This window comes from Austrofundulus limnaeus, unplaced genomic scaffold (genome assembly GCF_001266775.1).
Source record: "Austrofundulus limnaeus strain Quisiro unplaced genomic scaffold, Austrofundulus_limnaeus-1.0 Scaffold56, whole genome shotgun sequence".
NCBI lineage: Eukaryota > Metazoa > Chordata > Actinopteri > Cyprinodontiformes > Rivulidae > Austrofundulus > Austrofundulus limnaeus.
In genome coordinates, this window is record NW_013952458.1 from 616,550 (window position 1) to 627,927 (window position 11,378).

At 38.6% G+C, this 11,378-nt stretch overlaps 1 protein-coding gene across 1 annotated transcript in view; it reads right to left on the minus strand.

Moving 5' to 3' along the window:
• The window catches only part of LOC106518125 (aggrecan core protein), a 20,186-nt gene that overhangs the window by 2,195 nt on the left and 6,613 nt on the right, over positions 1-11,378 (minus strand). Inside the window, exons 4-11 of the mRNA XM_014009242.1 lie at positions 10,556-10,730; positions 10,345-10,472; positions 9,265-9,558; positions 7,787-8,620; positions 5,013-7,589; positions 590-697; positions 317-475; positions 154-236 (exon numbers count right to left, since the gene is read on the minus strand). Of these exons, the coding sequence (XP_013864696.1) occupies positions 154-236; positions 317-475; positions 590-697; positions 5,013-7,589; positions 7,787-8,620; positions 9,265-9,558; positions 10,345-10,472; positions 10,556-10,730 (4,358 nt within the window). The remainder of the gene's footprint in view (positions 1-153; positions 237-316; positions 476-589; positions 698-5,012; positions 7,590-7,786; positions 8,621-9,264; positions 9,559-10,344; positions 10,473-10,555; positions 10,731-11,378) is intronic.

Below are 11,378 nucleotides of genomic sequence, written 5' to 3' on the forward strand. Positions count from 1 at the left end.
GTTCAGGATCAAAATGTGAGTTGAGTTTAGGTTAATTTTACCGTAAATGGTCAGGGTTAGGATGTAAAATTACCTAAACATGAATGGAAGTCAATGGAAAGTCCCCACAAGGATAGAGAGACATAGTAGGTGTGTGTGTGTAACATTCCTCACCAGTGGGTTCCCATCTGACCAGCGGAAATCATCCTCAATGGTTTTATCATTCAAACCGGTCCATTGGTATTCCTTATAGTTACCTACATTAAGGACACACAACATCTGTTAAATTAAATCCAATTAAAAACCACATGTGCTCAAAGGTTCCTGCAGCTCCTACTGTTGATGTAGTCCTGCTCCTCGGGGCTCATGATGGACACCAGGTGAGCTCCTTGCATGCGGCAGTGCTGCTCGGCCACCTCCCAGCTCTGACGCTGGCTGAAGTGTCGATAGCAAAAACCGTGAAACTTGTCCCAGCCCGGGTCACACCGCTCCAAGTCTGCGTTCATCACAGCAGGGGGAGGCAGAACAACCAGAACAAGAGTTAATCAGCTGAACCGACAGGCCTCACTGATTATTAATAAAAAAATAAATGATAATTTACGAAGCTCACCCGTCTGACAGAAGACTCCTCCATATGTTGGCAAACAGAGACACCTGATCTGTCCGTCCTGCTCGGTGCAGGTGCCTCCATTCAGACAGGGGTCATCCAGACAGACATCTGAAACACAACAGGTCACTGCTGCAGGTTACTGATCAACTGAATCCACGGTTATCACCTGAAGCATCACTGCATATCAGTATGTTAAAGAAAACAGTGTAACTTTAATGCTGAATACTGGAGAACATCAACATGAGCAAAGAGATGGCAGCAGGAGACAAACTTCAGAGTTCCTCTTCTCTTCTTCTTTCTTTCTGAGATTTCAGCCCTTTAAAATGTTTGTTTTCTGCATCAGAACCAATCAAAACAACACGCAAGTAAAAGCAAATTGAAGATAGCACTGGAGTAAATTTTATTTTAGTTAACAAATATGAGGAATTTTGACTCTGTTACACTTTGCACTATTTGCACACGATATGTATAACCTGATGCTGCTAACCATGGAAAAACCTTAAAAGAGTTTTGTGAACAAAATCTGTCAAACACATTTTATGACTCCTAAAGTTAGAAAGCTATTTGGAAAAACTTAGTGAATCTCTGTGGAGAAAAAAATATTTCTTGGTTTTTGTTGCCCAATAAGAAAACTTAAAACCCTAAAAAAAATGTTTTGATTCAGCCAAGTCTGGCTATRCTGAAATTAAATATTTCACAAGAATATTTGATTTCTTTGCTTTTCTTACGCTGTGTAAACTGGAACTACGTGTTGTTTGTCATTATATGCTTAAACTCGCATTTCAAAACCAGCCYTGCAGCTGTGTTTATGAACGCTACAGTAATAACGGCTTTTCACTGCAGAAAAATGAGAATCACATGCTCCCAAAGCAAAATCGTTGTTAACTTTTGCAAAAATACAAATACAAGAGCTTTAAGGAAAACCACAGAGAAACCTTTGAAGCCTGAACGACCCCTTGAGCCCCAAAACGTCTTTTTCTAAAATTGCTGCATTTTTAAGTTTTACAAAGTTCATCCCTGGAAAGCAGTTACATTTTTTAAAGTCATTTTTTTAAATCCTAAAAAATGTAACATTCAGTTCATGAAAAGAATGCCAAAAAGCCTGAGGGTCATTTGWTGTCTATTTAATTTTGGCGAAAGAAAAGAAGAGATTCCTGCAGCACTAAAGAGTTTTCAGAGTTGGACTTAAGAGGAAAAACCTAAAAATTCAATTAGATTAGTGTTAGTTGACACATTTTTAGTTTACGTTTTCAACATTTTCCTCTCATCTACAGACAGAGCGACAGATTATATCTCTTCTGCAAACAATCTGATTATATTTAATTTGCATGAACTCCTGCAGACCCTCTCATACAAACACACAAAACCACCTTCATAGCATCAGTACAAAACAACATCAGCTGCACTTTGAAGCGGTTCAGATMGTTTGAAGTGGGGTTCTCAGGAAAGGTTTTGAGAAACAATATCTTACCTGTCGTGGATAGCTCTTTGAATGACCTCAGTTTGGAGAAAAACAGTTTAATTCTCACCAGATTCATGAGCTAACCGCTAGTCAGAGTGGGGCCAATACCAAAGAAAATCGCTGCATGCAAATGCTATTTTATAAATAACTATGTTATTCATTACATAGTTATTTACATGGATGTTTGTGAATATTTCAAAGTGCAAACAGTAGCAGTAAGCTGTAGCACTTCCAGGACAGGTTGTACTTTTCTAGCAGGAATCTTATGATGTTTTTGTCAGAACAACCAGGAAATTCTGAACTCACAGTTATTTATAAAGTAGGGCTTCTGTGAACAGTTATTCCATTTGCGAGATTAGCGTTGCTTTAAGACAGCAGCATTCCACTTTGGTCTTGACCCTGCTCAGACTAGCCTTTAGCTTGTCACCGCACTCATATTAAAACTGTTGCTTGACTGTTCAAAGGCCATTTGGGTAAAATATGGATTGTTCATAAAATCTCAACAGAACCTATCCTTGTAAGAAAGCCAGTCTGAATCCCAAGTATTTATGCAAACCTTGATTTTTGTGTTGCAGTATTTCAGGTAGAAGTTGCTGCAGAACACTTAAAAAAGATGAAAAAACATAAATATTCTGCTGCGAATTTAGCAGATCAACAACAAAGATACACAAGAGCAAAAATAGAAATACTTGCAATGTTGTGGGCTACAGCAATAAAAATTTAATCTTAAACCAAAGCATAACTTGAGCTTCAGAAGATGGAAACAATTAAAAAAGACGTGCAAACTTAACAAATATAAGAGATGTTTAAACAACTCTATCTTACTATAAAAAGCTCTGTTAACCTATGCAACAAGCTCATGCACAAATATTAAATTAAACATTAACTGTGTGTCAAAAGTATGAGGTACAAATTCTATATCCATTACTAAATTATTATTTTTGTAGAAATGTCCATACAATAGGTTTTTTTGTCTTCAAGTGAAATATTGAGCTGTAGAAACTAATTAAATGTAAAAATATTCAACCAAGAAGGGAAGAATAAGACAAACAAGAAAAACAAACAAATTCAGATTAGTTGCCTTAATCAGAATTAGTTCCAACATGCAAAATAAATCTTAAACAATTACAATTAAATACAAACAACGATGAAACACATAAAMCATGAAAACTGGTTGCTAAAGGCCACTGCTTTGGACAAATTAAAAACATTTTGTGCTAAACATATCAGTGTTTCTATAATAATACAGTTATAAAACAAGGAGAGTCAAGTGAGAACAAATTCTCATTTTCAGTATCAACCTGTGGTCAATAAGCAGCAAAAAAAAAAAAAAAAAAAAAAAAAAAAAAAAAAAAAAAGATAACACAGCTGGAGATATGCACAACAAACAACCAAAAAATATTAAATGATACATGATTAAAAAAACTTTTGAAAAGAAACATTACAAAATTATATTTTAAAAATAGGTGCAAAGATCATGAAGAGAAGTCTTGAAAAATAGAATAAAAAAGTGATTTTTAGTCCGTTTGAACTGGTTCTAATGACTAGCAGCAGAAAACTGAAATGATTAAAAACCAAAAGAAGTGCAAGCTTTGAAGACACGTGGAATAAAAATAGTAAACATTAATATGAAGACTGAGAAGTGAATGAAAACCAGCGTGTTTGTTTGTGAAGAGAAAGTTCACCAGGAAGTGAGTGAGGAGTGTTGAAGGGAGCTGACAAATCAATTGTTAATAAGAATTTCAAATGAAAGTGAGTTGATTCAAATCCCACGATCCCAAGAAACCAAACCATTTAAAGAGATTCATTTCATCAGCTGACACAAATTCTGGTGCTGGACTGGCTAATATAACAGTGTAAAGGGGAAAAATATATATAAAAGTGACAAAACAGCTACATATAAAACCATTTAGTTGCATTGGTCAGTGCTGGTACATTCATCATAAATGCTTTTACATTCGTTATATGGCTTCCTGCCATCCAGTAGGCAATATGAACTTGTGCAACTCGAGTTAAAGTTTTAGCTTCAGTTTTTGTGCAGAAATTACGACAGAGTATTAGGGACAGACTAAAATTGTTTATTTTTCTTATTACAAGAATAAAGTCATAGTATTATGAGAATAATGTATTTGAAATAGACACAATTGTTTACACAATTACTTTAAAGTCCTGTTACTGATAATAATGTGATGCTGTTGTGTTAAGTGTTTCCTCAATARCTCAAAGTATAACTTCACAAGATACTCAGTGTTCCTCATTTTAATGCAGTAGTAAATTTCTGTATAAGTTCCCATAATATTATTACTTTACTCTTGTATTATTTAAAGTTTATTCATCATTTATTTAATGTTTATTTGATAGAGATGGATAAAAGAAACATAGATCAAAGCAATCTGATGCCTGCATCACAGTGTTTACAGCCATGGCCAATTTGCAACAACCGTACCTATTAAGGAAGTAATATGACTTTATTCTCATAATTTAAAAAAACATCTGGTAGTCTGGCTCTAATACTCCTTTGTAAAAATTAGATTGTCTGCAAACAAAACTTTATGCTCAACATACAAAAATAAAATCACTAAGGTACAGTCATTCTTGAGGGAAAATATTTTTAAATGAAACACTAAAACATTCATTTAAACACACCAGTACTTCACAGAAGTCAAACTTTGGATGAGTAGAAAAAAATATCATGCACATTCAGACTGTTGACAAATGTCCAGCTGTGAGTGTCTTGGAGGGCAGAGTGAGGGAGTCACGAGGACAGAAGGGAAGAAGTGTTTAAAAGCAAAGCAGGAGGATTAAGGAAGGTCAGTAGGGTAGCTCAACGTGAGGAGTCAATGAAAAGCAAGGAGAGGTTTTTACAGAAGGTGGAGCAGGAAACAAACCAGGGATTTTAGTGCATCGCTGTGCTGAGCAGGAAGAGGACGGTTAGGCTGGTGGTTGTGGTTTTAACATTACCTGAATACTTCCCTGCACCACCTACAGCTGCCCTCTCATTGGGCAGGATAAGCAGGGTGGGCGGCTTAGTGAGGCCAAGCTCAAGCTCAACCAAACCATGATCCACAGGCGGTATGACATGAGTCACCTTCTGTAACTCAATCGTCTCATGGATGCTCTTGGGTCTGGCGGTGGTTGGGCTCCAGATGTGTCGGGATTGGTGAGTGGTTGTGGTTATGGTGGAGGAGACTGTCTTTGCGGCAGCAGCAGTGGGTTTTGTGCTTAAATGAACTGTCAGCAAATCTGAAACCTCTTTGGCTGAGGGTCTCTGATGGAACCCAACATCAATTAGAGACTCTTGAGGTTCAGTTGGGGTGGTCAGCAAAGTCCATTTAGAGGTTTGAGAACTGAGAGGGGAGATGGTAAAGTCAGCGTAGGTTGGCACAACTTTAGTTTCCTCTTCAAGATCAGAGATTGGAGCAATCTTAATGTTTTCAGTCACAAAGGCTGGGGTAACTTTGGCTTCTTTGTCAGTGACATGGTCAGTAGCAACATGTACATATTCATTTTCTTCAAGGGAATGGGTTGGTGCAACTTTAACTTCTTCAATGACAAACGTTGAAAAGACTTTGACCTCTTCTTCCATGGTTGGTGCAGCGCTAGCTTCTTCCTCAAGGTCATGAGTTGAGGGAAGTTTGTCTTCCTGAGGGTCAATAGTTGGGTCAACTTTAGCTGTTTCCTCGAGGACTATGGTAGGAACAACTTCAGTATCTTCTTTGAGGACAAAAGTTGGCACAATCTTGACCTCTTCTTCYGTGGTTGGTGCAGTACTAGCTTCTTCCTCAAGGTCATAAGTTGAGGGACGTTTAGCTTCCTGAAGGTCAAGAGTTGGATCAACTTTAGCTGTTTCCTCAAGGACAATAGTTGGGGCAATTTTAGCTTCTTCAAGGACAACAGTTGGGACAACTTCAGTATATTCTTTGAGGACAAAAGTTGGCACAACCTTGACCTCTTCTTCCATGGTTGGTGCAGCACTTGCTTCTTCCTCAAGGTCATGAGTTGAGGGAATTTCAGCTTTCTGAGAGTCAAGAGTTGGGTCAACTTTAGCTGTTTCCTTAAAGACAAAAGTTGGGGCAATTTTGATGTCTTCGAAGACAACATTTGGGACAACTTCAGTATCTTCTTTGAAGACAAGAGTTGGAACAACTTTAACATCTTTAATAACTGGTGCAACACTGGCTTCCTCTTCATCAAGGGATGAGAGAACTTTGGCTTCTTCAAAAGTTGGGTCAACTGTTTCTTTGAGGACAATGGTTGGGGCAACTTTAACATCTTTAATAACTGGTGCAACGCTGCCTTCCTCTTCATTGAGGGATGAGAGAACTTTGGCTTCTTCAAGAGTTGGGTCAACTTTAGCTATTTCTTTGAGGACAATGGTTGGGGCAACTTTGACTTCTTCAGGGACAACAGTTGGGACAACTTCTGTGTCGTTTTTGAGGAAAGGAGTTGGAGCAAATTTGACATCTTTAATAGTTGGGGCACCGGCTTCTTCTTCAACTAGGGATGAGAGAACTTTGGCTTCTTCTTTGATAGATGGGGCAACTTTTGCTGTTTTCTCAAAAACAAGGGTTGGGACAACTTTAGCTTCTTCCTCAAGTACATGGGTTGGAACAACACTGACTTTTTCTTCACTGATTGGGGCAACACTAACTTCATCTTTAAGGTCAAAGAAAGAAGGAGCTTTGGTATCTTCTTCAAGAGTTGGGACAATTTTTGCTGTTTCATCAAAAACATGGGTTGGGGCAACTTTTGGAACAACACTGACATCATCTTCAAGGTCAGTGAAGGAAGGAGCTCCCTCAAGAGTTGGGACAACTTTGGTTGGGACAGCTTTAGCTCCTTCTCCAGGAGTCATGGTTGAGGCAACCTTTGTTTCTGTATCAGTTGCCAGGGTACCATTGGTTTCTTCTTCCTTAAGAAAAATGGTTGTGATGACTTTTGCTTCATCAGGAACACTGGTAGAGGCAACTTTAACATCTTCCATGAAAATGGAAACATTTGCTTCCTCTTCATAAGTTGGTGAAGCTGTTGTTTGTTCTTCAGGGGCTAAAACAAATTTATTATTTTCTTGAAAAGAGGAATTGTCTGTTCTAGGTTCATATCCACTTACATCTTCAGCAGAACTGCTAGAATCAAAGTATAATATGTATCCAGATGTCTGATTCTGTGTTGTTGCAAATTCAGAAGGTGACTGAGATGTATTCAGTCCCTCYGGAGTCTCAGTGGTAGTCGAACTTACTTTAGAAACAACCCATTTTAGTGACTGGGTTGTTTGAGTCTGCATTTCCTCAGCTTCCATGTCTCCAGTTTCTAAGCTTGTGCTTCCCTCTTGTCTGGAAACAGAGGACTCCCACAGGTGTGGTGATGTGAAGAAGATTTCTGAGCTTGCTGTGTCTACATAGTGCGACTCAGGTGAGAAGGTAACATCTGGAGGTATGGTCTGTTTGATGGGTCTTCTGCTAGCTGAAGCAAATGGGTGCATGGTGAAGCCATCCGTAGCAGAATGTGACGTAGTGACTTCTACTTTGACATCTTTCTCTGTAAAAAGGTACAAATTATTTTAAAATAATTACAAATGAGATAAAAATGCATCTTAAGTGCTGAGAACCATTTGAGATGGATTAGCTTCTTATCAAATATTRATATAGTCTGGCCTTGTAACACAAGTAGAGCAAAGTATCAATCTATAATATTGCATTTTTTTTAAGATGGACACAAACAAATGCTTGACATACCCTGAGAAACATCTCCAGATCCATCCTTGTCCCACAGTGAGGTTAAAGTCCCAATAGCCGATTCAGTCGTTTGAGTCACATCAGTTGAATGAGTTTCTTGAGGTGCCTGAGTTGACAGTGACATATGTTCCAGATCTACTACTGCCGCCTCTTCCAGCTTCACCTGAAGTGACGAGTCAACTGTCGCAGCAGTTGCCTCCCAGAAGCTTTCCTCTTGAGTGTATTTGCGCTCTGTGTCGCTGTAATTGGTGTGTAATCTTTCGAAACTTAAACTAGTGTTTTGTAATCCTCTGTGCGTCCCAGGTAGAAATGTGGTCTCCTGAAAATGAACGCCTGGCCCTGTCTGGTTCTCAGTGTGAGGTTTGTATGTGGTCCTCTCAATCTCAGACTGGAGAAAGGTGAAGCTTAAGTTTGATTGTAAATCTGTTTGGTTGTAAACACCGAGTGAAAATGATGTGCTCTGGGTTGAATTGTAGGGTTCGGTTTCGCTGATGGTAGTGTTCATGACTTCTGTAGGATGCTCAGAGTCCAAGCTCGTTTCTGAGGTTTCATTAATCAGTTGAATGAGGTCCAGAGCAGATGTGCTCGGGGAGGATTCTGCAATGTCTGGTGTAACTGTTGGGTGTGTTTCAGCCAGGGTTTCTACAGTAAAAGGGCTGGACAAAACAGGCAAAGATTCAAGCACGCTTTGCACCTCTCGCTCCACCTGTTCTGCTTGTTGATTAAGCTGGATTTGTTGATCTTTTTCCGTGAAAAAAATAATGTTTTGTTCAGCTTCTTCTGCTTCTGTGAACACACTGTCAACTGGAGAGTCACTCGAAGTTTTCCTTTTTTCTGTTGAAGACACGATTAAAAGATTAGTTTTCGTCTCAAATATACACTTAATCTGAAGGTTGCAATTGTGATACAAGTGCATTTTAATAATTAAAAGTATCACTTTAAATGAAGCTGTACTGCAGAGGTGTCAAATTCAATTACACAAGGGGGCCAAATAATTAAAACCTGGTCCAACGCAAGGGCCAATTCAGTGTTTATCAACAAAAAGGTTCTATAACAAATTATTCTTTCAGAAATACAAATTTTACAAATGATGTTCCATGTAGAGTTTAGGAAATACGTAACCTAACAAGTGAAAAATCCTGATTAAATTTAGAAAGACACATATTCAGAATTCATTTCTTATGTCTCACTCTCTATCAACAATTTTTTCCTTTATTACATCTTAAATTTTGTCAGAATCCAAAGAAAATCCTAATTAAAAGATTACTGAAAAATTCCAACTAAACTTTCTTGGCTTGATAGTTGTTCAGCTGTCATGATAAGAATGCACTAAATCCAGTGAAAAAAACAGAAATTTTACATTTAAAGTAGTTACCTTTGGGGCCAAATAAAATGTTAACGAAGGCCAGATTTGGCCCATGGACCTCGAGTTTGACACGTGTGCCGTACTGCATATTTTGAGGAACAAAAAACACCACCTTTGAAGCAATAAACGTCATAAAGCCTGAAAGGTTCCGGGAAACCAGTCTGGTTGCTGAAGCGGTACAGAGTCTTGACGCCTGCCTGAGGACCACCGCATCTCTCTCTGGGGGTCACGATGGGATAGCGCACGCTGCCGTCAGCAAGCCAGCCAGGACTGCAGCGGTCCAAGCCTTCGCTCCATGCAAAATACAACTGTGCTGTTGTTGCCAGCTCTGCCTCTGCAGCTTCACAGTATGACCGTGCTTCATCAAACGATAACTGCTGTGGGATGAAATCATGGAACACCTCCCCTAAAAACACAAAATGTTTCCATTATTTACCTTAAACAGCAGTTAGCACAATTATTTTATACTGTTGTAACAATAGTTTCACCTTATTAAAGCTACTGTGCAGAAATCTGGGGTAATAGTTATAAAACATTACATTGTTTTTATTCTCCAGAAAAAAGCAGCTTGTATCGTTCACATGTTACAGGGATCATAAAAACCATCTTTTTAAACCTCAAAATACTGCAATTTCAAGATCTGGTAAAGTTCCAGAAAATACAAATTTTGCACAGAGCGAAACATGAAAATTTACAAAATAAATATACAAAGTTGTTGTTTTTTCAGAAAGGAAGTTACAGTTTAAGGGGTATTTGTCAATTGAAACTCGTTTTTGTGAGCACTATGAGTTGCTGTGTGCGGAGTGAAAATGTGGAATAATTTGAGTGTTTAGTTGAAGCAATGTCTAATTATAAAATTATTTAAAAGCAAGTATAAGTAAATTATTTTCATGAATTATAAAGATATGTAAAAATAGCCAGTATTATAAAACAGTATTTAACTATTGTAAACATGTACCGGTGTGTTATTTCTTTAGTGGTTGTTCTAATATGAATTAGATTGGTAAAAATTGCTAACTAATGGTGAAGGGATGGGATTAAATAAATATGCATTTCTTCCCACTCCTTTTCAACACGTTAGCAATATAAAAAGTGTAGCGATACTTGTGCACTTTCTTTTGTCTCTCTACTTTGCTTAAAAATATTTTCTGTACATCATTAACTTGTACAAAATAAGCCAAACAAGAATTACCATCAATTTGTTCTATGTAGCAATAAACATCATATAGATCCTTGGGATCCATTGTCCCATAGTTCCTCACTCCTGGTTGCCCATCCATGTCTCCGTAACAGCCTTCTCTAGGGACTTGGATTGGATACCTGCATCCAGGAAAGCATCAACATTTTAATTATCATCATTCTGTAGTTTGATTGTTACGTGTATAAAAACGGTGACAGCCTACCTGACAGATTGGTCTGCCAGCCAGCCTGCGTCACACTGCTCATATCCATCATAATAAGCAGCGAGCAGCTGGTCAGGAGTTGCAATCTGGGCACCGATGGCCCCGCAAGCCTTCTGGGCCTGCTGAAAGGAGAAGGCATACCGGCCCAATGTGTCTCTGTAGTGGAACACAACCCCTACACACACAAACATGGATATATTTACACACATAGAAGTAAGACATGTCCTGATTCATCTCAATAATCCAGGTAGAAAAAATCAAAAAGAAAAAATAAGTAGGTCCTCTGGATGGGTTCTTCTTCAGTGAAACGTTTCGTCTCTCCTCCAAGAGACTTCTTCAGTCTGATGAGTTTCAGGTGAAACTCAGCCTTATAAGCCCTGCCTCCACATGGACAAACAGGTTAGTCACATGCAAAAGAGGGCCATCGACTAACAATAGGCTTAATGGGGTCTATTGTTCATAGAGGGTCATGTGCCCCATCCAACCCATTCTCACTCCCAACTCGTCACATATTAACGTTTTGCAAGGTTCCCTCAACGTCCGATTTTGACGCGCGGGGTACCCCCCTCACGTCAGTTACTGACGAGATGGGGCGGAAGCTGTTGTCATATGTTCAGAAAGTGTATAAAATGCGCAAAAACAACCGTTCCAAAGCCTGAAATTACCTTAGTTGACTTTAGACATCCTGTCCCTGACCCTAGTAGGTAAAATTAAACATTTTTAGAAATTGTACGAAATTCAGGTGAACGTGTTCTAAAGCGTAAAATGACCTAATATTCACCATGGACATCCTACCCCTGATCCCAGTACCTAAACTTAACCA